The sequence below is a fragment of the Sminthopsis crassicaudata genome, chromosome 1 (genome assembly GCF_048593235.1).
Source record: "Sminthopsis crassicaudata isolate SCR6 chromosome 1, ASM4859323v1, whole genome shotgun sequence".
NCBI lineage: Eukaryota > Metazoa > Chordata > Mammalia > Dasyuromorphia > Dasyuridae > Sminthopsis > Sminthopsis crassicaudata.
Genome location: NC_133617.1, coordinates 32,785,124 through 32,810,876, shown reverse-complemented (window position 1 = coordinate 32,810,876; position 25,753 = coordinate 32,785,124). Strand labels below are relative to the sequence as shown.

Genomic DNA, 25,753 nt, shown 5'->3' with positions numbered 1-25,753 from the left:
GTCTGTGGTTTTCCTGAAAACTATGCTATTGTATTCACTTCTTTTATGTTGTGTATCTAATCAGTTCTACTGATCAATTTCTCTAATTTTTAACTAGTACCAAATCATTTTAATAATTACTGTCTTGTGAACCAATTTGAAGTTTGACACTGGCAGGTGCCTTTCTTACCACTTTATTATCATCTTTGAAATTAATTTTTGATCCTCCACATGAATTTCACTTTTTTTTTCTAGCTCTTATTTGAACTAATTAGTTTTCATTAATTTTATCTAATTCTTTTTAGTTCAAATTCTAACTAATTCTTTGGTAACTGATTAGTACAGTACTAAGTAAATTAATTTACATAAAAGCAATTAATATTTCTCCAATTAGTTGGGTCTGGCTTAATTTCTGCAAAGTGTTTTATAGTTGAACTTATATAGTTCTTGGATGTATCATGGTAAATATTTTATAGCTTCTAAAGTCATTTTGAATGGAATTCTCTTTTAAACTCTTTTTGTTTGGTTTTATTGGTGATATAAAGGAATGCTGATGGTTTTTGTGAATGTATTTTATATTCTGCCACTCTGCTTATTTTGTTTCTGTTTGGTTGACTCTTAGTTTTTTCTAAGTAAATTATATTATCTGTAAAAAACAAAAACAATAAAATCCTTTCTTCTCTTTTTCTTGTTTTCTTGCTATATTCAGTACTTCTAGAAGTATGTTAAATATATAAAAATGAGCATCCTTGCTTTACTGTGACCTTATTGGACAGCCCTCTATTTTTCTTCATTGCCTATGTTTGCTCTTGATTTTAAGTACACATGAATTATGTTAAGGAAACATTCATTTATTACTATGCTTTCCAATGTTTTTAATAAGTGTTGGAATTTGTCAAAAGGCTTTTCAGCATCCCCCCCACACCAGTATAACAGAATAAATATCTGGAGAGCAGAAACTGTTTTATTTTGTCTTAGTACCCCAAGGTCTAGTACAGTATCCTACGCACATTGAACATTCAATACAGTATCCTACGCACATTGAACATTCAATAAATGCTTACTGAATCAGAAAATATAATAAAATAGCACATGATCATTCCTTAGCTGGTCGATCTCCCCACAAAGACATTTTAAGTCTGTGAGAGCTGAAACAAAGTGTCCTTCCTCTATATCCACCCCAAATTCTGAGAACAATTTGTACACATAAGCTCTCTAAGAATGCATGCACATTGAATTAAGAAGTGACTCAGTCTCTTACCCTTCTACAGGAGCTCTCATGTGGTAGTATTTAAGATTCAGACATTTTCATAAAACCACATAATATAATATATAATAATACATAATATAACTACATAATATTGTCTAAAGCAGAAGCAGGATTTTTCTTTAGGATTCCTTATTTTCTTTCTTTCTTTCTTTTTTTTTTTTCCCCCTGAGGCTGGAGTTAAGTGACTTTCCCAGGGTCACACAGCTAGAAAGTGTTAAGTGTCTGAGACCAGATTTGAACTCGAGTCCTCCTGAATTCAAGGCTGGTGCTCCGTCACTGCGCCCCCTAGCTGCCCCAAGGATTCCTTATTTTCACCAGATACCTAATCTTTTCCCAGAGGGAAAAGTACTGAGATTATAAATGCAAATTACCCAGGGCAGATGTATTAGCAGATAATAGCTAAATATCACTAATAAATGTCCAACCCATGTATGAAATTTGTATTGCCTGAAAAACAGAAGCTATGTCCCTCATACTTTAAATACCAATCATAGGAAGGATCATTCCAACATAGATCCTAAGGGAATAGGAGGGTGATGGGCAGTTTGACCTATAATGATTCACCCATTACCATCCTGGTCACCAAATTGAGGTTTCTGGTTACTTACTTTCCAGAAGGAAGCACACTGAACAGCAGAGATTTTAGGAGTATTTCTTTTTTAAACTATATTTACTGGGGGCCGTTAGGTGGTACAGTGGATAGAGCACCAGCTCTGAAGTCAGGAGTTCCTGAGTTCAAATCTGGTCTCGGACACTTAACACTTCCTAGCTGTGTGACCCTGGGAAAGTCACTTAACCCCAACTGCTTCAGCAAAAAAAAAAAAAAAAAAATTAAGAAAAAAAAAAGAAAAAAAATATATTTATTTTATATTTTTATTTTCCCTAGTTACATGTAAAACAATTGTTTTCACGTTTGCTTTTAAAACTTTTGAGTTCCATGGAAATTGTGTGGATGCACATCAGTTATGATATATAAATGTAATGGAATAGTATTATTCTATAAGAAATGATGATCAGGTTAATTTCAGAAAAACCTGGAAAGATTTTAATGAACTGATGCTAAGTGAAGTAAGCAGAACCAAGAGAACACTGTGTACAGTAACAATAAGATCATGTGATGATAACTCTTGGCTCTTTTCAATGAGATGATTCAAGGCAATTCTAATAGATTTGGGATAGAAAATGCCATCTGCATCCAGAGAAAGGACTATGGGAACTGAATGTGAAGCAAAACCTAGCATGTTCACCTTTTGTTGTTGTTGCTGTTTGCTTATTGGATTTTTTCTCTTTTTTGTGTTTTTAACTTTTGATCAGATTTTTCTTATACTGCATAGTGAATATGAAAATATGTTTAGAAGAATCACGTTTAACCCATAACAAATTTCTTGCTATCTTGGGGAGGGGATGATGTGAGAGGGGGAGAAAAATTTGAAACCAGGGTTTTGGAGGGATGAATATTGAAAAACTATGTATGCATGTCTTTGGAAAAATAAAATATTATTTAAAAAAAAAAACCAAACTTTGAGTTACAAGTTCTCTCCCTTCCTCCCCTTTTAAGAAGACACATGTGAAATCATGCAAAACATTTCCATAAAAGAGAACATACATCATCCTTCCCTAAAAAAAAAACAAAAAACAAAAAACAAAACAAAAAACCCTTATGAAAAATAAAGTATAAAAAAAGAGTTGCTTCAATCTGTATTCAGACACAACCAGTTCTTTCTCTGGGTATAGATAGCATTTTTCATCATAATTCCTTTAGAATTGTCATTGTATTGCTGATATTAGCAATATCACAGCTGATCCATCATTCCACAACATAGCTGTTTCTTTGTACACAATACATTTCCTTTTCCTTGAATTCATGAAACACTTTCCAGATTTTTCTGAAAGCATCCTGCTCACCATTTCCCATAGAACAATAATATTCCATCATCATAACCTTTCCATAGAATAATATCCCATTATAATCACATTCTACCAATTTATTCAGCCATTCCCCAATTGATAGGCATCCCTTCAATTTCCAATTCTTTGCGACGAGAAAAGAGCTACTGGAAATATTTTTGTACATATAGGTCCTTTTCCTTTTTTAAAAAACTCTCTTTTGGGATTCATACCTCATAATGGTATTGTTAAGTCAAAGATATGCATGATTTTATAGCTCTTTGGGTACAGTTCATAATGTCTTTTGATTATTTATCAATTGGGGACTGCAAGAGTGCTTTATAAAAGAAAATCATTCACCACCTCAAGGGGGATATTGGAGTAACCCAGTATTTTAGTATCCCAACCTACTAATGTCCCTCCTTTGCCACCCCCAAAAAGGAAAGAAGGCTAGAAGGGTACAATTACAAACTCAATCTCTACAGAGAAGCTCTGCACCCCCCCCCACATACACACACAATGAATCTACAAAAATCAACCTAACTTCTCTTCTACCTATTCCAGAATCATACATTTGCTTCTGTAAATTCCCTCAATTATTTAGTTCTTTTCACTCTGAGAAGAAGCTCATTTTGAGCAAGCACAGCTGACTGGCAGACTTCACTACAAAATGTTCGTTTTCACACTTACTAAGAGTTGGGATTTTCAGAAGTTAAAGCAACAAAAAGACCCATTCTATCGACATGAAATCAAGTTTAATATAAGAAGTAATTTTTGTTTGCTCATCATACCCACAGCTTCAGCCTCAGGTTTTTTTGCATGATATTATTAATCCTGAAACAAGGGCACTTTCTAGAAAGTTGCATGAGTCCACAGCTCCATATATAGCTAAGCAAAGTTTTAGTTACTGCACTTCTATAAAACCAAAGTCAGAGGATCCAGTCTTGCTCTTTCACTAGCAGTTCAGGGCCTTCTCCCTCCACCTACACCTCAAAAGTTAAAAAAAAACAAACTCAAAGGTAGAGAAAATTTAGAAGGAAAGGTGAGTGACAAAAAGTCATCACACATTTATTTTCTCAACAGCACAAAATCAAGAAAAGTCTTTATTCTTTAATCCATTGAATTAGGCATTCACCTAAAACAAATCCCCACCATTGTAAAGGAGTATAAACTTTCATTAAAGTCAACCTAGAGATAAAGGGCAAGAGTTCTGAATTTTTATTGATGTCTGAGAGAGGAAAGACATGAAAATGTGTGAGCCCCGGTGAGAAAAGTTAAGTGAAAAATATAAAACCAACTCAAGTGGTTTTATATTTAGAGATCATAAGAGCCTGGGGCTCTACAAGTAACTGTACAAACCAGGATTAGTCAGAGATCTGCTAGTCTCTCCTGGCTTGGGGGTGGGAAGGACCTGCCTTCTCTGATGTCAAAGCCCTAAAATGTGCTGGAGAAATCGGATCCAATCCACCATGCATAGCCAAATGTCAAATTCCTTTTATTTATCAACAGAATCTCAGACCAGATCACCATTTCCTGATGGAGACATGGTATGAACCAGTAAAGACCTTCAAATATAATAGCAGCGTTTCTAATTAGAAAGATATTTGGCTTGCTGGCTTTTGGAATTCAAATATGCTTTCCTACTGTCCCAGTTAAATGCCTGCAACTACAAAAAGGACACTGTAACATCACCTAGTTTATTTCCTTTCCTCTCCCCTCCCCAAAGCACACAGAATGAGATGTTAATGGCTTCCTTTGCATCTTTTCAGAGGTTCACAGATCAGTTGTACAGGGACAGGACATAAGGAAGAACTACTGGATTTCACGTGGACAAACTAGTCCCCTCGTCCAAATTGAAGACAATAAATGAAACAAACAGGTTGGGGCCCAAAGGGCTCCTAACATCCTATTCAGCAAACAAGGAAGCCATCTTTTTAGAATTCCTTCTTCACTTTCCATCCACATAAGGACATGCGCAGAGGGAATACCGGATGACTGCTCAAGAGAAGCAGAGGCCTGGGCATTTCCAGGGGTGTGATGAGCACAGGAGGACCAGCCCCTCCAGCCCCAGGTGACACTCTCCTGCAGCAAGGCTGCACACAGGCACATGGGCTCTCAGGGCACATTTCCCTTCCCACACAGGCACTCAGGCGTACTTCACATCACTTACCCTTATCAAGCACCACTTAGTCAGGCTAGAGAGTGGAACCTTAGTGTGAAGGAAGAAATGGAGAACAAGGCTGGCTGCCTCTGATACCCCCTGAAGCAGAAAAGGGAGAAGTGGGCATTGGGGGGACAGAGTCAAGCCTGAGGATGTGAGAGAGCAGACCTGGCAGTGCTGGAGTGGTGCCAGGAGAGAGGCAAGGAAAAAATTCCTCAATCACTGATAAGCTACAGGACAAACAGGGGAAACAGGGAGGAGGGAAATCCTTTTGCCTAAAGCACTTCAGGTTCCTCACTTCCATCCACTTCCATATGAGATGTTCTGGGAACACAATCAGGAAAGGCTATTTCCAGGAGAACACTCTTCCCTACTGAACCTCCTTTCTATCCCCACAAATGGACCCGTGGTACTGATGTGTTTAGAAGGGAGAAGGATTAAGACCAACAATTTTACTGATCAAAATTTCAGCTTTGCCTGCTACTTTCCTTTTGCCTATGGGGTAGCTGCCAGTTATGAGAAGAGAGATTTTTGGAGAGGAAATGGAATTAAGAGGGATAACCAATTTACTCTTCTTCTTGCCCTATTTTAAATCTCCAATTCTGACTGAAGTGAACTTGTCAATTCAAAAATCGGACTAAATCAGAAGGAATAGAGATCTTGCAACACAAATTTTCCCATTCCTTGTTAAGTTTGAAGAAAAGCAAAGGGGATTTTCAAGAGAAAAAAGAGAAGGAAAAAAAAAGGGGAGCAGCACCATCCAAATTCAACACTAACAAAAATGAAATAGGATCCCTGCTCACATCCAAGAACCAAACTGGGGATTCATATGACACAGAAATCAAGGGAAGAATCAAACTAAGTAGCCACCTTGATATGGCTTGCACAGATACAACATTAGAGAAGGGGACAATGCAGGGCTGGTTCTGTCTAATAACTCTTCAAGTTCCTGAAAAACTGAGGGGCATCAAGGGACTTACAGGAACCACTTCCTGTCTCAGGACACCACCTGGCAGGTTGTCTTCCCTCCCCCTCTTCAAACGTTACAGACATCATAGATAATGTCGGCACAAACAATTCTTTGACTTATCCATAGGCTTTGCAAAGGAAGGCTCATGGATCACCCTGTCTATGTGACCCCCTCCCACACCAAGGCAGGACAAGGACCTCTCACAGCAGGGTAGCTCTATCTCAAACTACCTCAAACTGCCTGACATGGATGTGTTTTTACCCCCCTTCTTTTTAAATTTTGGTCAAGGAGACATAAAAACATCTTATATATTACTAGATTCCTGATCTTTTTAAAGGACACAGTCTGACTGGTTCAACTGTAAGGCCCAAACAGAAAGGGGAAAAAAAAAAAGCCCTTAAAATAGCCTTCTAAGAGGAGCTCCCTTTTTGGAGCAAGCTTCCATTATTTCTTCCAAAGTCTCTATGGAATTTCACCTCCTAAAAGAAATCTTTCTGATACAGGGGACATAAAGACTCAACATCATCTAGACCTCCTTTTGTCTTATTCCTGCCTTTCTTGCTAGTAATATTCTTGATCCTTAATAAGCGCCCCAACTATTGCTCTCTACCCCTATCTCTTTTGTTCCAGAGGAAGGCTACATTTGTCTAACTTGCTCAAAAGAGGGGCTTTAGAAAATCAAAATGCAGTTTTTAAACTTTGAAAACTTGAGCTGTCAGCATTTGAGCAATGGTCTCTGAACTTCCTTCAGATATGGACCTTTAGTAGCTTAATTTGTTGCTAAGATAGAAGCAATCTAGGAACGGTCTCTAAATACCACTTGGGACAATGATATCACATGACCATTCCTACTGCATTCTTCTGTTTAGGTTCTGTGGCAAATAAATGGTTACTGTCAGCAAAAAGGTAAATGGCATTCAAACATCTTTTTTTAATTGGCCACAGAATCACAAAGTTGAAAAGTACACAAGGGCTTTCTAAAGGTCTTTTCTAGTGCCTCTTATTTTTATTGCCCAGTGTACTGAAGAGGGCCGGCTCTTGGCACAACCACCTGAAGCAGACAAAGTCTATCTCTGCTACCTCCATCTTCCCCCAGCTACCTTAAGTTGTTTCCTTGCTGTTCTGAGACTCCCCCTGTGGTATCAGCTCTTGAGTCTTCTTCATCCATAGTGCAAGACTCTTCCCAAATCCTATTTCCCAAACCTTAACTATCCTGTGTCTTCAAGTCGCTCCTATGTAACTGGTCAGGTAATTTGATAAATTAGTTCTATTAAAATGTTTCTATTAACTGACTTAATTTTATCATTACCAGATAATATCAGCCCTCAACAAACCAAAGCGTAAAAAAGAACATATATTAAGAAAATAAGGCTTTTGGTATTCCTCAAAGTTTACTACTCTATGAGATCACTTTCTATTTGATGAACAAAATAACCCACACAAAATACCCTTGAGCTTTCTTCAAAGCCCTCCCAACTCCAGCTTTTAGAATAAACACTTCAATTTAGCTGTCTAGAGCTAGAGACTAATTACACTTTTTCAAAAACATTTCATGCTCAGCATTTTTTCAGCCTCTAGGCTGTTGATTACTACATTACCTTTGCAGTTATAACCTCAACTACAGAGAAACTAATTTCCTGCATTTAAGAAAGGGCCCCCTTAATAAGACTCCTCTACATCTGCAACATGGATGTTATGCTCACCTTTATGTCTACACTGCTGAAAAGACAAGAGCTGGATCCGACTAATTTAACGGGACTGTAACAAATGTAAACCTAAGAAGACACTGAGGTAAAATAATGTCAGCATCAAAAAGAAACAGACCATCTGTCTCCAAGTCCCTGCTTGTAGTCTCATGTTACTTAGTGGCCATGCCAGAGAAATGACTATTTCTCTCCCTACTAAGTGAACTTAGCATAAAGCACTATGGATATGAGAGGAGCAGAGACGAAGCCAAAAAGGTCGGCAAGGAGAATTCAGCTGAGCCGATGGCAGAAAGTGAGCCAAGGCCAGAACAGGTGGTCTCAAGTACAGGACAGACAAGAGCCAAGTGAGGCTGAGACCATGAGCAAGTGGCGTGATTAGCAGAAACCCAATGCCTGCCGGGCATTGACGTGGGGAGGACGATAACAGCGTGCTGGCTGGGGTCCAGAATGAACCTGGGCTGGCCACGCAGCTAGTGGGAAAGCTGCATACTCTGAGCTGGATAAGACGGAGAGAGGGAAGGGAAATGGAAAGTTGGTGTTTTTCCCCCCTTTCCTGGGACTGGCAGTTCTCTTCCCATCCCACCTCCAGGAACAGTGTCTTAGATTAAAAGATCCAGTTTTACAGCATCAGAGTGATTCAAGCCAAACCAACCCTGACCAGCACTTAGTCCCCAGACAATGAACCCTTTGTAAGAAGATTACAACAGCACAGTAAGGACTATCTGAAAAACCACCCTCCTCTCCCAATTTCTCCCCTCTCATACCAAGGACTTTGGGAGAGCCATTAAAAAAGACAAGACTCAAGTGCTCCACGACACCCATATGGCTCAGAGAGAACCAGAACTGCCTCCTCACAAGGAGAAAGCACTCAGGCCCATCCAGGACCGCCAGTTCACAGGACATGTTTCCTTAAGCCAACCTCAATGCCACAATTCACTGACTCCTGCCAAAAAGAAGTTAGCTTGAACTGTGGGATTTTCCCAACTCCTCGGTCCCCTTTGGGACAATGACCTATATTCTGTAAGGTCTCATTCTGGCTCCCCTATAGTTCTGGGGAATGACTCAGACTGTCCTCCCCAAGTGAAAGTTATCACTTGGGCTCTGTTCAGACGGACTATTTAGAAATTGGACATTGGCAGGAAACAAGAAGAAATCCTGTGCTAAGGGAAGTCCAGAATCTAGAGCTCTCCGACAGTATTTCTTTCCATACTACACCTGTCTCACACACTTTATCCAACCCCTGGCAATCACGTCAACACTCTATACACCCCCTTGTGCCAAGAAGCCAGCCAACTCCCACACAGAGACGAGCAAACAGAAAGTTATCAGCAGAAAGCAGGCAGCTGAGCACACAAGCAATCAATAGCCATCTGCCAGTGCACCATGGAGGAACTCCTGGAGACCATGATTTCTAAAGATGAGTCTCTGGTTCTACCCATCCCAATCACAACATCACGCAAGGAGGACGCCCAAAACAAACGAATCCAATACCCAGGCTTTGTAGGAATCCTGAAAGAACATCCAGAAAAAGTCACCGTGGATTATTTGTTCGGACAAGGAGTCTCAGGCCAGAGCAATCCAGAACCCAGGAAGAGTCTATGCAACAAGGCAAAAGGGCCTCTCGTAATACCCTCCCCCCGCCCCCAGACTCACACAGAACACTGGGATGGGGACAGGTGGCAGCTGAGTCACTCACTACCAGATCCAGAATGGAAGGAGAAGGGTACCTACACATGACAGTGGCTTCCAGACAGGGAAGCCCTCAACCATGTACAGCTGCAGCAGCAGTGTGACTCAGACCTCAAATACAAAGCAAAGTCTTACATGTAATCCAGCCTGCAGAGGAACCACAAAGACACGAATCACAGACCAAAGCAGTCTACAATTCTGCTGCTTTGAGCCAGCAGAGCTTTCCATGATGACTGACAGAATCTAGATTCAGCAGCAGTCTACACTTGCTCAGACTCAATCTCAGGTTAGGAACTTGTAGAACTCAGACTAGGGAAAAAGTAATCAGACTTTACTCTGAATCTGACCTTTTTAGGAGTTGGCGGGTCTTCATCCTATCACTGAGATCCTGGAATAATACACCTTTTAATGCCCCCCAAAAAGCAGCAATGGAGCCATCTCACCCAGGTCTTCTTTTCAAGTGCCACAAAATCCAACTTTATCACCAAGTCTGAAATCAAGAAATAGGCTGGAAGATTGCAAGAGTAATAGGGGAGGAAAATTTCACCAAAACGAGTTATTGTGGTAGCAGAAAAGCTCAAGATAAGCTCAAAATATCTACAATCAATGCCTCAGAGGAACATGCAACTCGGGCAACTAGAATTCAGAGTTGATATCAAACAAGAGTTTAGAGTGGACAATGTTTTTGTAAATGGAATGAGAATGTCAGAGAAAAAAGTTGGAAAAGAAGTAAAAACTACAGGAACAGTTTGACACTCGAAACACAAATCCTTTTCAAACAATAAATTCCCTGAAAATTCACATAAACCAATTAGAAACCTATGATTCCATGCGGCAATAAGAAATATTAAAAGAAAGTTAAAAAGCCAAAAAATCAGGAGAAAATTTAAGATAGTTCATAGCAAAAAAACCCAAAAAACAAAAAACAAAACAACAACAACAAAAAAAAACACCTAATATAGAAAAAGTGAGAAATTTAAGATTCAATGGACTATCTGAATGCCATGGAAAAAAAATAAACTTAACCATCACATTTCAAGGAATCTTAAAAGAAAACTGCCTCCATTTCTTAGAACCAGTGGGCAAAGTGGAAACAGGATCCACAGTTAACTCTTGAAAGAACCTCCAAATGAAAACTCCCAAGAGCATCACCGTCAAAATTCAAATCTTTCAGGTCAAAGAAGAAATACTGTAAGCAGAGAGAGAAAAAGATTTCAAGTACCAAGAAGCCACAAGATCATACAAGATTCAGCACTCTCAAGTTTTTTTTTTACCTTCTTTCTAGATCCAATTTTTCTTACGCAGCAAGATAATTGTACAAATATGTATGTGTATATATATATATATATGTTGTATTTAACATATACTTTAACATATTTAACATGTATTGGACTACCTGTCATCTAGGGGAGGGGGTGGGGGGAAGGAGGGGAAAAATTGGAACAGAAGGTTTTGCAAGGGTCCATGTAGAAAAATTACCCATGCATATGTTTTGAAAATAAAAAGCTATAATAATATTTTAAAAAGGAAAAAAAGAAGAAAAAAGAGTGAATGTTAAACACTTAAAAAAAAAAAAGAAATAAAGAAATAGAAAGCTTAGAATATGTTATTCCAGAAGGTCAAGGATTTGGGCTTACAACCAAAAATAACTTATTCAGCAAAACTAAGTATGATCTTATAATGAAGGAAAAAAAAAAAAGAATTTTTAATGAAATAGAGGACATCTAAATATTCCTGAGGTAAAGTGATAGAATACTGGGCCTACAGTCGGGAAGAACTGAATTTAAATCTAGCCTCATATACTAGGTGTGTGAGCCTGAGCAAGTCAATTCATCCTGTTTGCCTTGATTTTATTATCTACAAAATGAGCTGACGATGAAATTGGTAAACCATTCCAGTATCTTTGCCAAAACAAAACAAAAACATCAAATGGGGTCACAAAGAGTCAGATGTGATAAAAACAACTCAACACCAACAAGCACTCTGTTGAAAATTGATGAAAAGAATCTGAACTATAAATACAGGTGTAAAGAAAAATATAAAAATATAAGCACGAATGAACAGTGAAAAAAGACTTAAGGATAAACTGCTTACATTCAACTATGGAGAAATGATAGATACCATTCTCCTCCAATCCCTGTTATCAGAGTTCACAGGAGTCCTGTTAGACAAGGTCTGGGAATGGTTCTGTTACATGCTGGCTTTAAGAATGGAAAGAGAGGGGACTAGGAATGCATTAGAGGGTGAGGGGAAAAAGGGTTAGGATAAATTGTGCCACATTACATAAGGGTACACAAGTAGACATCTATCTATACAAAAGAGGAGTGGGTGAGGGAGCAGTTGACAACTTGAAACTCATCTGAACTGGTCAAAAAGAAGGAAGAGCTGGGTACAGAAATATTATTTCACTACACAGAGAAACAATAGAGAAAGGGAAAAAAGGGGGATTAGAAAGAATAGATTAAGAAATTGAGTAATCTAATCTAACAAAAATATTTATAGTACTTTTTGAGGTATTAGCAAAAAATGGGAACAGGGGAGGAGGTGTCCAAAACTTCGGAGATGAATGAATAAGTTATACTATAAATGTGAAGAATGCTATTATGCTAATTAAATATAATTAAAATTATATTTTATTGGTGTAATGACCAAGTAGATTTCCAGAGGATTCATGATGAAACATGCCACACACCTTTCCTTCTGATAGAGATAAAAGACTCCAAATGCAGAATAAGACAAATAATTTTTAGGAAATTTCCAATATGCAAATGTGTTCTGATTGCCGCACATGTGTGTAGTGGATTTTATTTTTCTTGAGATCACAATAAGTGAGGTGGAGGACTAGTACTGGAGGATGAAAAGGTGAATCTTGGCTGATTAAAGCAAAACATATTTGTAAAAAGAAAATGTGTGAACTTTCATCATACAATGGCAAGCAACAATGCCCACATCTTGACAGGGTTCAGAGTGCAAATTAATACATTTGTTTTTAGAAATGTCCAGTGAAAAATTATATTTAATATGATTACAAATGCTTGTAACAGAAGTTTTATTTTTCTTTCTTTCTCAAGGTAGGTAAAGGGAAATGAGAGGGAAAGAAGGCTGATCTTGGTTTACAAAAGGAACTCAACATATAATTACTGAATTAAATAACATTTGTCTCTCTAACATCCTTTTTTAGTCACTTTGAGTAACCAGCCTGGGGTGTCTGTTATTCTGTAACCCCTCTGCTGTTCAACCACTTGAACAAAAAATAGCAGCAATGATAAAGCAGGGTTAGGACCTCAATGACATTTTTTTTAATGGGTACACAAATCTGGGTTTCTACAAAACATCTTCCTACCTTGTGGAGGAAAAGGGAGTAGGATTGAAAGAAAAGGTCTCTTGACAATTCTCCATTTAACAGAGGGGCACTACCTATTTCTTTCACAACTTGACCAAGAAGTCCTAGTTCCTAAGTTAGACTAGTTTTTAGAATTCTCCAACTGCTCTTTTCTGTGCTGCCTCCAAGGATCTATAACACTCAAAACAGATTGATAGTGTCAGGTTTCACAGAACTCAATAAGGATGAGGACTGAGAAAAGGGAGCAATTTCTATTGAACGATGATCTCAGAAGTCAGACTGTAGAACACTTAAGTGAGAAGTAATGGGTGACTCCTATTAGCCTTCTCAAGGAATTTAGATATGAAGCCTACATTTGTAGGCAGTTCAGTAGAGGCCAGTAAAAAATTTAAGACAGGTAAGTACTGATACAGAGTGCTCTATCTATGTATCTCTATAGAGAGATTGTCAGATCAGAGGCTTAGCCTCTCATATGCTAAAGGGACATCCATGAGAGGGGCAGGCACCCAGGGAATTCTGTCCAGTGTGAGCAGTCTTTTTTCTATTGTTGAAAAGTTAACTTGATAAGGTCAAAAAAGAGATAGTTCAAGATAAAAATAATTAACAGGAAATTCTTGTCTGAGGAGGGGTTAAAGGAGATAATTTGAGATACAAATGATTAAGAGAAATTCCTGTCTAATATCTCCGGAACTACTTGGATAACATCTCTGTGCAAATGTTGTTTTTATGACCCTACTTATGTATAAAAGGAAGGTCTAAAAAATGGAATCCTCGCACTCGGTCTACACCAGCCTTGTGCCCGATAACTGGCGTCCCCTTGCCAGGCAGTTTGGCCTTCCTTTAGGCCAAATGCCTGTCAATCCCTTTACTATCAATAAAGACTTTGTTTTGATACAGCATTGAGTAGCGAATTCGTTTGCTATTGAACCTGCCTTTGGGTTATTTTGGGGAAGGAGAGAGGTTAATCAGACCCATATCGGCTTAGAGCCTCAAATTTACTCCTCATCAAACTGACTTCTGTCTTTTCCCCTTCTAGTGAAAGAGGATTAAAATCTTCACAGAGGCAAAGAAAACTGTCCCTACATTGACAAAAGCCATAAAAATCTGGGTTGGTTAATGAATTATTACGTCAATAATAAGAGCTAGCATGTATATAATGCCTTAATGTTTGTGATACTACTGCTATTTGTGTGTGTGCATGTGTGTGTTCATGTGCCCATGTGCACGCATAAAATAAAAATCTTAATTAATTCTCACAACCACCCTGTGAGGCAAGCACTATTATTATCTCCCCTTTACAGACAAGGAAACTGAGGCTGAGGAAAGTTAAATGACTTGTTCAGGGTCACACAATTAATAACGGTCTGAATCAAGAATGGAATTCAGGTCTTCCTGAATCTTAAGTCCAACACATATCTAAATGCCTCTAAGGAATTGGGAAGCTATGATGACGTATATGATTTGTTTAGGAGTTATGCCATATTACAATATAGCACAATGATTACACAATACTCAATGTATATCAGATTAAATATTTATATAAATCATATTTTATTAAAACACTAAACTCTGTTAAAAATGTAGACACTTCTATTTGTTGTCATGCATCAATCATGTGTTTACAGCTTTAAATAATTTGGAAGAGCTCTGTTCTAGAACATGTAACTTTCTTTTATACCATCTGTTAAATCTGGTACAACCTCTAACTTCTTACTGTTGTTATTAATAATTAATTTATGTGCTACTTAGATCTGCATTCTAAAGAACTATAGCTTAAGGAAATCTAATAGATTAACACTGATTTGCACTTTTCTCAAATATGTAGTTAAGTAAGAAACTTTTACAAAAGGTTTGTCTCTAAGTATAGAAAGAAATTAAGCCTTCTTTAATTTTCATATCAAGTTATCTTCAACATAAAGAAGATCCAACTCACTTCCAGTTGATCAATGATGGACAGAAACAACTACACCCAGAGAAGGAACACTGGGAAGTGAATGTAAATTGTTAGCACTACTGTCTATCTACCCAGGTTACTTATACCTTGGGAATCTAATACTTAATGTGCAACAAGAAAATGGTATTTACACACATATATTGTATCTAGGTTATATTGTAACATATGTAAAATGTATGGGATTGCCTGTCATCGGGGGGAGAGAGTGGAGGGAGGGGGGGGATAATTTGGAAAAATGAATACAAGGGATAATATTATTTTTAAAAATTACTCATGCATATATACTGTGGGAAAAAAATTTCTAAATAAATTTAAAAAAAAATTTTTCATATCAAGTAACCAAAATGTTTTTGACCACAATGCTCAAAAAAAATACTTTCCAACTGATAAATGAACAAAGAATATGAACAGGCAGTTTTCAGATGAAAAAATTAAAGCTATCTATAATCATATTAACAAAAAGCTCTAAATCCCTAATTAGAAAAATGCAAATTAAAACTACTCCAGGGTACCACCTCATACCTATCAGATTGGTTAGTAGGACAGGAAAAGAAAACAAATGTTCGAGGGGATATGGGAAAACTGGGATATTAATGTATTGCTGTTGGAGCTGTGAACTGATAGAGAACAATTTGAAACTATCCAAAGGGTTACAAAACTGTGCCTACCCTTTGATCCTATAAGATCGCTACTAGGTGTGTATCCAAAGAGATCATAAAAAAGGGCAAGACCAACGCATGTAAAAATATTTATAGCAGTTCTTTTTGTGAGGGCTCACTCATCAATTGGGGAAATGGCTAACCAAGTTGTGTCATATAAATACTACTGTGCTATAAGAAATGATGAGCAAGTTAATTTCAGAAAAACCTGGAAAGACTTACATGAATTGATGCTGGCTGGGTGAAGGAAACAGAATCAGGAGAGTATTGTATACTGTGACATTGGGTAATGATCAATGACGAAAAGACTTATATCTGCTTAGCAATAAAGTGATACAAGACAACTCCAAAAGACTTGTGATAGAAAATGCCATCCATATCCAGAAAAAGAAGCATGGAATTAGAATGCAGATCAAATCATACTATTTTCACTTTTTAAAATTTGTTTTTTCTTTTTTCTTTCTCATGGTTTTTCTTTTTGTTCCGATTCTTCTTTCACAACATGACTAATATGGAAATATGTCTAACATGATTGTACTTGTGTAGCCTATTTTGGATTGCCTGTCGTCTTGAGGAGGGGGAAGGGAAGAAGAAAAATTTTAAACTCAAAATCTTGCAAAAATAAATTTTGAAAACTATCTTTACGTACAATTGGAAAAAATACTATTACATGAAAAAAAAAATAAGAAGGGAAGATTAAAACAGCATTTCTTAATATGGAAAGAAGGCAAGAACCAAGCATGATTAATGTTTTCCACTAGAATTACTATTCTTTTTTTCTATTTTTCACTATTGAAATTCAATAAATGTTGACCACCCCTTCCCTTCAATAATGATTCTATTTGGCATCTTTTAAACTAGTCTTATTCAAAATATAAAATAACAGAACTTTAAAACAAAAGCTGGCTGAAGTGGTTTGCTATTTTGCAGACAGTTGGCATCAGACCCTATCTCTTAATAACTTATTAGCTTCTTACCACTATATCATGTTGAAAAGTTTTAGTGAGACAAGTATTAGTTGCCCCCATTTGTAGGTAGATAATGAATATTATATTTAATATTAATATAGAGGTCCTGGTTTATACAGATTGTCAATTATGGTGGGGTGACAACCTGACAACTATGTTTCCCAAAACTAAGAAACTTCTTTCCCATTGTCTGACTACAAGAATTCAGATTCAATGATTTTCTGCTGGTTCAAGAGATCTTTAATTCCCTCTCTCACTCAACAATGTAACCATTACAAGGTCATTTCTTCACTTAGCATTCAGAGTGGAATAAGAAAGTAAGTTGGGGAAAGGGATGTAGGGGAATGTGGGAAGAAAAGAAAGAAACTGACTAATTTACAGACCACTTTGGACTCAAGAACCAGATCTGCTCTACTTGCCACTGGCTCCTTTTTTTTCTCCTTATCTCTTACAATTGAGTCCAACTTGGTTTATTTAAGGGATCTCCAAAACTGAGAATTCATCTATTCCCTGGGGTAAGGAAAAGGAAGGTTTCACTGAACAATGAAATATAAGATATTGTTCCTTCCTACTTCCTTTTGGTGACTGCTAAGTTACACCCACATACACTCCTTCAGACCTCATCTATCAATGTTAAGAAATCAGTACAAATGAGGGAGCAGAGATTCTGCCTTTTCACAGATGGACAAAGCACAGTATGCTAAAAGTCACTTTTCAGAAAGCCAACATTCTACAATTTGTTCCTCCTCAAATAAACACCTGAAACTCATCTGGAAACAGCAGCAGTTAACAGGAAATCAAACCCCAAAAGCACAGGGTGTACCAATTGGGGGAGTAGGGGGTGGGGGTGGAGAATGAGAACAATGAAGTCATGGGACAGGAAGTGGAAGGTAGACAAAACCTAGGCTAGGAACATAGAGAAAAATCAGCTGGCCCTATAATCAGCACTCATTCTCACTAGTGGTGGACAAGAGTCCTAAATCTTGAAAGAAGAAAAGGAGATCTTCAACTGGAAGTCATCAAGACTTGAATCCCAGCGGAACTGTTTTTCTAATAAGAAGTAGCTCACTTCCTTCTCTTGTAGGAGCCAAGTCTCTCCCTCACTAGCATGTGAGCTCTCCTTCTCAGGAAGCCAATTCTGCCAGGGGAGAGCTAAGGTCAGGAACCTGCCGCTGTACTCTCACTTCTCTGCCAAATGCCACAACCCCGCAACTGTCTTTGGGTAATTCCTCTGTCAGCATCTGCAGTCAAGAACTTCCCTGCCAGCTGAAGGAAGGGTATCCCACTGCCAGCCTCGTACAAGGAAATGAGGGGATCTATAGCAGTAAAACGCAATAAAGGCAAAGGGAAAACAGGGATGAAACCAACAGGGGAGATAAAATTATCCAGTAACAAACTACAAAAACTGACAAGGGAGAAAGAAGTCATCCTCAGCCTCCATGTTTACTTCAAAAACAATACTCAGTTTTTTTTCAGGAAAAATTTATTTCTCAAGTAATTTGGGGTAGGGGAAGGAAAATGTCATTTATGAAACATTCTTTCCTGAGCTGTTTAGTAGTGAATAATCCTTGTGCCAAACACTTCTCACACTTTCTCCAATGACAAAGTCCTTTTCTGGAAACAAATCTTCAGGGAACTGTTTAAATTATGATCGCCACTAAAATAAGAAGAGCAGAAGCAGGGCTGTTCAAGTTCATATAAATGCTGTACTCTGTGGCCAAGAAAACTGATGTGTATGTAACAAATGAGAAGTTTTAGTCACACTTCTCTTTTTCTATAGGGCTCACTTTAGTACAGATAAAGTCAATACCAATCACTATGGTAAGGTCAAACAACAAGAAATTGCAATGGCCAACACGACAAAGTTCTCTTTTGTTTTGTATTCCTTTTCTGTTTATCTTTTTCAAATAGAATAAATTAAAAACAAAAAAGAAATTGCAATGGCTAATCCTGGTCTTGGAAAAGAGAGAAGGAAATTCATCAACTTCCTTCTGGTAAAAGGGACAGCATGTTGACACAGACACACTCAGATCAATTGGTCCCTTTCATTTTGCTTAACTGTTTTGTTCGTCTTTGATACAAAAGAGGATCATAACTAGAAATGACTAAGGGAAATACAAAACAATGTTAATTTAAATTAATTACAAAATAAATTCCATGTATATATCTTTTGGTGTAGGGTTGAATCCCTAAAAGTCAGACTTGCAAATATGGTACAATTACTCAATCCCTTGGGATTTTCTGTTACATCTTGAAGGTTCATTTTTCTTATCATTTTATTTATATGGGTTTTTAAATACAATTTACATTGAAGCTAATGAAGCTTAAAACTGTACTAAGACTATGTATGTTTGAATTCCCTGTACTTGGGAGAATGAAATAAAAATCTATTTTATTCTTTAAAATGTATACTATTTGTTATGAATATTATGGAATAGTATTGTTCTGTAAGAAATGACCAATAGGATGATTTCAGAATGACCTGGAAAGACTAATATGAACTGATGCTGAAATGAGTAGGATCAGGAGATCGTTGTATACTTCAACAACAATACTATGTGATGATCAATTCTGATGGACACAGCCATTTTCAACAATGAGATGAACCAAAAGTTCCAATAGAGCAGTAATGAACTGAACCAGCTACACTCAGCGAAAGAATTCTGGGAGATGACTATGAACCACTACATAGAATTCCCAATCCCTCTAATTTTGTCTGCCTGCATTTTGGATTTCCTTCACAGACTAATTGTATACAATTTCAAAGTCCGATTCTTTTTGGACAGCAAAACAACTGTTTGGTCATGTATATATATATTGTATTTAATTTATATTTTAACATATTGAACATGTAATGGTCAACCTGCCATCTGGGGGGGGAGGGGAAAAATTAGAACAAAAGGTTTGGGCAATTGTCAGTGTTGTAAAATTACCCATGCATATATCTGGTAAATAAAAACTATTAATAAAAAAAAAGAATAAATAAAAGCAATAATTAGAAAAAATGTATACTATTTGTGATACTACATAAAACAAGTCTGATTTTTAACAATACTTGGCTAGTTATCCTTGTAAGAATGCTTCATACACAAAAACAAATTTTCCTTTACCTTGCCAGTTATATTTAAAGGAAGACTGTTTTCAGACTATATTTTTGCTTTTAAAAATTTGAATTTCTTTTTAAATTTGCTATGTCTTATTTGCCAATGTCTTTATAATTCTGCTAGAATGATTATTAAGCTTGGAAACAGCATATACTGCAGGACTAGTTACTAAAAGTAAACTCAAATTGTCTATTTGCCTTTCTTCTATACTCTGGATTTGGTGTTTTAATAGATCCCTAGAAGTTAAAAACTAAAACTCAAATAAGAAAATTAAAACTTGTGACTCTCCAAAATTCCCTTTCTTGCACGATTATCTGCAACAGACTGGTACAAAAATAGTTAGGTTTTTTTAAAAATTTCTGAGAATATATTCTATTGAATGAATTCAATTCTCCTAGACCTAAAAGAAGCCAGTTTTCCGATACTATCCATTTCAACTAATCTCTCATAGTTCTCTTCACTGAATGAATCCATAGCACTCTTGAGCAGCAGGCCATGGCCAACAGGTCTGCTCGTTTGTATTGTGGTTGTCTGCCACCACTAAACCCAGAATTCCAAGAGCAGTTTAAGAAAGAATACAGTTTTAGAAAACATGTTTGAGATTACCAGACACCCTAGAAGAGGATAACTTTGTTTTCCTCCTTTTCTGATAGCATAGCTGAGGTAAACTAAGTTTTTAGCCCCCCCCCTTTTTTTTTTTTTACTTTATCAGGGAAATCCCATTGTACTTCCAGAAAAAGTAAATCACAGGCTCAAGTTGTAAAGCTGGAAGGAAATGGTAAGGCTCTGATTCAATGCTGCCATTTTACAGATCAAAAAGAGGCTCAGAGAGAGTGTCCACTCTAATAATGGGCATAACTAATACCCAATTGTAAGACATCCCTAATAATGGAAGTAAGTTTCCTTAAACTGTTACTTTTCCACATGTGACTTAAGGCTTCCTCCCCCCCCCCCCCCACACACACACACAAATGATAAAGGAAACAGTACAACCTAGAGGGGCTATATTCCTTTGGTCTTCCCTTACTGGAATATGTCAGTACAAATTCAAAGGGTCACAGCAATGCCACCATTTTATTTTTTTAAATAGAAAGCCCCCATCCAGATCTGTGCAGATACAAATAAGAAAATCCAGAACACCAGGGGAGGAACTGCCAGTGCTGTGCCTTAGAGGATGGAAGTCAGTGCTAAGAGTTAGACATGTGACAAATAAGTCACCAAGGAAATTCTTTTTAAAGGAAATGGAGTTATTACCAGAACTCAGAGGAACATATAGCCTAATTATTTCTTCCAGAAGGAAGAAAAATGCCAACCACAGCCAAGTTTTTACTATTTGAACTATGTCTGACTTACTACATTAAGACTAAACTTGGAGCTAACTGTTTAGAAAGCAGCAACTCAGCTTACCAAGGAGACGGAGAAAGAAGTTCCAATTTCTTTTCTTTATAGTATATGTTATTCCTGGAGAGAGACTCCCAGGCAAGATGGCTGAACTGGTTTTTCTTATGCTGCCTGCAGCCCAGCTCAGCAGTGATCCCAATCCCAAATTGTGAAGGGTTAAGCACCAGCAAATCTTCCAAAGAAAGTTAAAAGAGCTATTTGGTCCAAATCCTTATGTCATGCACCATGACAGAATGGAAAGGAGCTGTCATCCTTCCATCCCTTCCCAGCCTCAGCACCTGGCTGAATGTAGCTCAGGGATTCTTCTAGCATTGAAATCAGGCTGTGAGGATGGTGTTGGGCATGGAACCCCCGGGACCAGCAAGCTCCATATTCCAGTGTTCAAAAGCTGGTGAAACATGTCTCCAAGCCCAAAGATTCCCACTGCTCCAAGAAGGGCCAGACTACACTTCCAGCAGCTGGTGGCTCCCAGCACCCAAGGCTCAGGCTTATCGTGTCCCCCACAGTTCCTCGGAAGCACATCTATGGTTCCCAGTAACTGACACAGGGAAGAGGTGGGGCCTCCTGTCTAAAACCAATGGGTCCTCTGCCAGGTATAGAATGGATCAGAAGACCAGAGTCCTAATCCCTAATTGTCAGCAGTTCAATATGTCTCCTTGGACAAGGACCTTCCTTCACTGTAATCTCTACATAGTCCATGGATCCAGCTTCAACATCCTAGGGTTTCTTTTAAACAAAAAGAGATTGGAGGAAAGCAAGACCCAAACTGTAGGAAGTCAATGGCCCTCTCTCACCAGTATCTACAATGAAGATACAAATCCTTCAGAAGGATTTGCAAGTCAGAAGACTTGCCCTTAATCAAGTTTACCCTTTGCTCTCCTCAGTTCTTCCTCTGGACAAAAACATGGAGGCTGGTTTTTTAAAACCAGAAGCAACATAATAAGCATTAAAATTTAAAACTGGAAGAAGTCATCTAGTTCAATGCCTTCATTTATTTGTTGCATACACTGAAATGGCAAAGAGCACTAGCAAAGAAGGCATGAGTGACCACAAGAAGACCATTTCAAAAGAAGGAAACCAAGTGCTAAAGAAATGTGAATTATGATTTTTATAAAAGCTGGACTCTCCTCTTTTCAACTCATCTTCAACACAACTGTCACCTTCCTAAAGCACAGGTCTGACCATGTCACTGCCCTCAAGATAATGGCTTCCTACTGTGCCTGTTAGAAAGAGGAACCCCTCTAAGCTGGCCTGGCCCCAACTCCTTTTCCCAGACTTGGTACAAATCTCCCCCTAACGCCCCCCAGATGTCCCAAGCACAAGCCTCTGAGTGATGATTCAAGGATCAATTCTAAAGCTATCTTCTATAATATGCTTTTTCTGAGACTCCCCAGTTGTTAGAGTTTCTCAACTCCCTAAAAAACTTTGGATCTGTATTTATTGTGTATACATTACCTGGGCCCTTCCACTCCTTTCTTCCCTCCCCCTCATCCAACAGAAGACTAAGTTCCTTCAGGGCAGGGAGTATGTGGTTTTTGCCTCAGCATTTCCAACACCTACCTGCTACACTCAATACTTAATAAATTAGCCTAATCTAACCCTTCATTGAGAAGAAGGAAAAATTTAGACCCAGAAGGGTTACACTTAATCAGTGAACTCCCAGGTAAAATTGAGGTAAAAGGACTAGTTCAAGGGTTCTTAATGTAAAGCCTATGAACTCATTTTAAAAATATTTTGATAATAATTTCAATGTAATTTGTTTCCTTTATAATTGCTTGTATTTTATTTTACACATTTAAAAACATTATGAGAAGGGGTCTGCCCAAGGGATGGAACTCCTAAAAGATCCATTCTAACTGTAAATGTTTTGTTGGAATAATAAGGCATGTTAATGATAACTGACATCTATAGCACTCAAGGTTTACAGAACTCATTCCTCTCACCCCTACCCTCGTGTACATGTCGAACACACAGTAGGAGGAAATGGTGCTTTCTGCCCCTTACTTGCCAGGAACAAGTCCCAACCTCCCAACAGGAGGCTCAACTTCCTCTCTGTGCCTGGAGGATCAGAAATCGGTTTATCTCTAAAGGTCTCTCACTTCTAAGTAGGGAGGTTGGAGGCAGACTTGTCCAAGTTCCTTCTGGCCCTCAAACTCCTGGTTCTCCTTTTCTGCTTGTCAGCCTGGCACACTGCCACCCAGTACACAAGCCAGGCTGTCGGGAACCTTGAGGGGGAGGGGAGAGAACCTTCCTACAGCCCATCAGGAAGGGAAGGGGCAGCTCAGAGCAGGCAGCTGGGGTGGGGAGCTCCCCAGGGTGGGCTGTCTCCCAGACCTCTAAGTCTAGGTGGAGGGTTGTGGGAACTCCCAGACTGGGTGTGGAAGGGCCATTTCTCAGGTCCCTCAATGGCGGGAAGGAGGTGAATCCTGGCTTCCCTGGTATCACAGAAAGAGGGGAGAAGTCCCAGGGGACAGAGAAGGGAGAAGGGGCAAGTATAGTGTGGAGTGAAGGATATTATTTCCTGAGCTTCCCTGTTGGGGGAGGGGAGAAGGAAAAGTTTCCAATTAGAATCAGTAGCCCCCTCTAGAGGGTATCTCCTAGATCCTGGCTTCCTATTATGGGGATAAGTCCCTTCAGTCCTCTCTCCCCCAGCTCCTTATAGGAGGAAGCATTTCCAGAGGATTTATGGGTAGGAAGAGGAGCTCCCTAAATGTACATATGGAGGGGCTAGCTCCCAGATTCCCAGCTGGAGGTAAAGTCTCTGCTGTGCTCCCCACCTTCCACAGGGAAACGGCATGCAACTCCAAATAGGAAGGTGGGAAGAGAAAGCGCTCTCCATAAGGGAGAGGATGGAAAGGGGAGGGTGGGCAGGTACCTCCCATTGGTCACCTTCAAGTCCCTCAGCAGGCAGAGCTGGGTACGTAGGTGGGGAGGAGAATGCTCACTAAAGTGGGGAGAGTGTGGACACTCTGTCTGTGTACAGAAGCAGGAAGGAACATCCTGTGTGATGGGGGAATCACCTCCCAGGGTGTCCAGCCCCGAGGGGTGGGTAGGTCTACATGGGAGAGAAAATGGGGGGGGGGGGGTCAGACAGGTCAGACAACTCCAGTGCTCTCCCGGGTGGAGGGGAGGGATCTGATTTGCATGGGAGGGTTACCTCCGGAGGGTCAAGGCAGCTAGCCAGCAGTCAAGTAAGAGTGTTGGAGCCTGGCTCTTTACTAGCCACTTAGTGTCTTAGAGTTTTCTCCTCTGTAGTGGGGATTATAATAGCATTTCCCTCGGGTTAGTAGTGAGAGCGCACATGGAAACTGTTACCTTTGACAGGCTACAGAAAGGTTACTATTGTTATCATCCCAGCTGGGAGGGCGGGACCCAGGTCTCCCAGTCCGGAGGAGTGAGCAGCCTCATCTCTAGGATTCTCCCTTTTAGGGAGAGGGGCCCCCTGTGCAGGGGAGGGGGGGTCATTCTCCAGCTGGGGGATGGGGTAAAGGGGCGTGCCGGCCAAATGGGCACCCGGCTTCCGAGGGGGTCAAAGCGAGAGCGCCATCAACTGGAAGGACGGGATAGGAAGAGAAACAGCCTCTGTTGAGGAAGGGATGTCACCCATAGGACGCAGCCCCACAGAGCAGCAGTGCAGGAGGCGGGGGAGGATGGAGAGGGGGACCAGAGGATCTTCCCCATCCTCCAGCAGACCGCACGGGCGGGGGTGGGGGGGGGCGCTCGGAACCACAGTTCGGAGTCCTGGGGTGCCGTGGGGGGCGGGGCCCCGGCCGGGAACGAGGACCGCGCGCAGAGGGGCGGGGTGGGGGGATGGGGCGCGCCTACCTGTAGGCCAGGGTCATGCACTCGAAGAGCTTGGTGAGCGACGCGTCGATGGACAGGTGGCACGAGCTGGTCTTGCCGAAGCTGTACGTCTGGCACGTCTGCTTGTTGACCGTGTCGAAGTCGTAGCCCTTCTTGGGCGGGTGCTCGCGGTGCGGGGACGACACCATGAAGTGGCCGCTGTGGATGATCTGCTGCCGGCTGCGCCGCCGCCCCCCGGGCTCCTCGTCCTCCGCCTCGTCGTCCTCGTCCTCGTCCGGGCCGCCGGGGGCGGGGGCGGCGGCGGGCCGGGGCCGGGGCCGGGCCGGGCCGCCCGAGGGGCCGGAGCCCGCGGGGGCCGCGCTGAGGGCCGAGGGCTCGTCCGTGTCCGAGTCGTCGTCGTCGTCGTCGGGGGCCGGGGCTTTGAGCAGCACCGGGCGGGCCCCGCTGTGGGGCCGGCGGGGCGAGCACATGAAGACGTCGGCGGCCATGAGGGCGGGCCCGCCGGGGGCATCCCCCGGGGCCGGGGCCGGGGCCGGGGCTGGGGCGGAGCGCGGGGCCCGGGCCGGGGCTGGGGCGGGGGCCGGGGCCAGGTTCGAACCTCCGCCGCCGGAGCCGCCTCCCGCTCGCTCCCCAGAAGAGCCTGAGGCAGGGGAGCCGACCGCCGGACCAAGCCCCGCCTCCTTCTACGTCACGGCGCGGCGCGTCCAATCCGCGGCCTCGGCCGAGCTCTTAAAGGCGCAAGGCCTTCGCTCCGGGTGTGCGGTTTACCCAGAGCCACGGAGGACAAAAATTTTCTTTTCTTTTCTTCTTCTTTTTTTTTTTTTTTAAACCTACACAACACTTGGGCGCCCCGCCCCC

The 25,753-nt window shown here is 40.3% G+C and overlaps 1 protein-coding gene across 1 annotated transcript in view; it reads right to left on the bottom strand.

The window, feature by feature from the left end:
• MLXIP (MLX interacting protein) overlaps positions 1-25,499 on the bottom strand; it is a 66,707-nt gene extending 41,208 nt beyond the window's left edge. The window contains exon 1 of the mRNA XM_074298199.1: positions 24,917-25,499. Coding sequence (XP_074154300.1) covers positions 24,917-25,383 — 467 coding nt within the window. The 5' untranslated portion in view covers positions 25,384-25,499. The remainder of the gene's footprint in view (positions 1-24,916) is intronic.
• Positions 25,500-25,753: the final 254 nt, after the last annotated feature.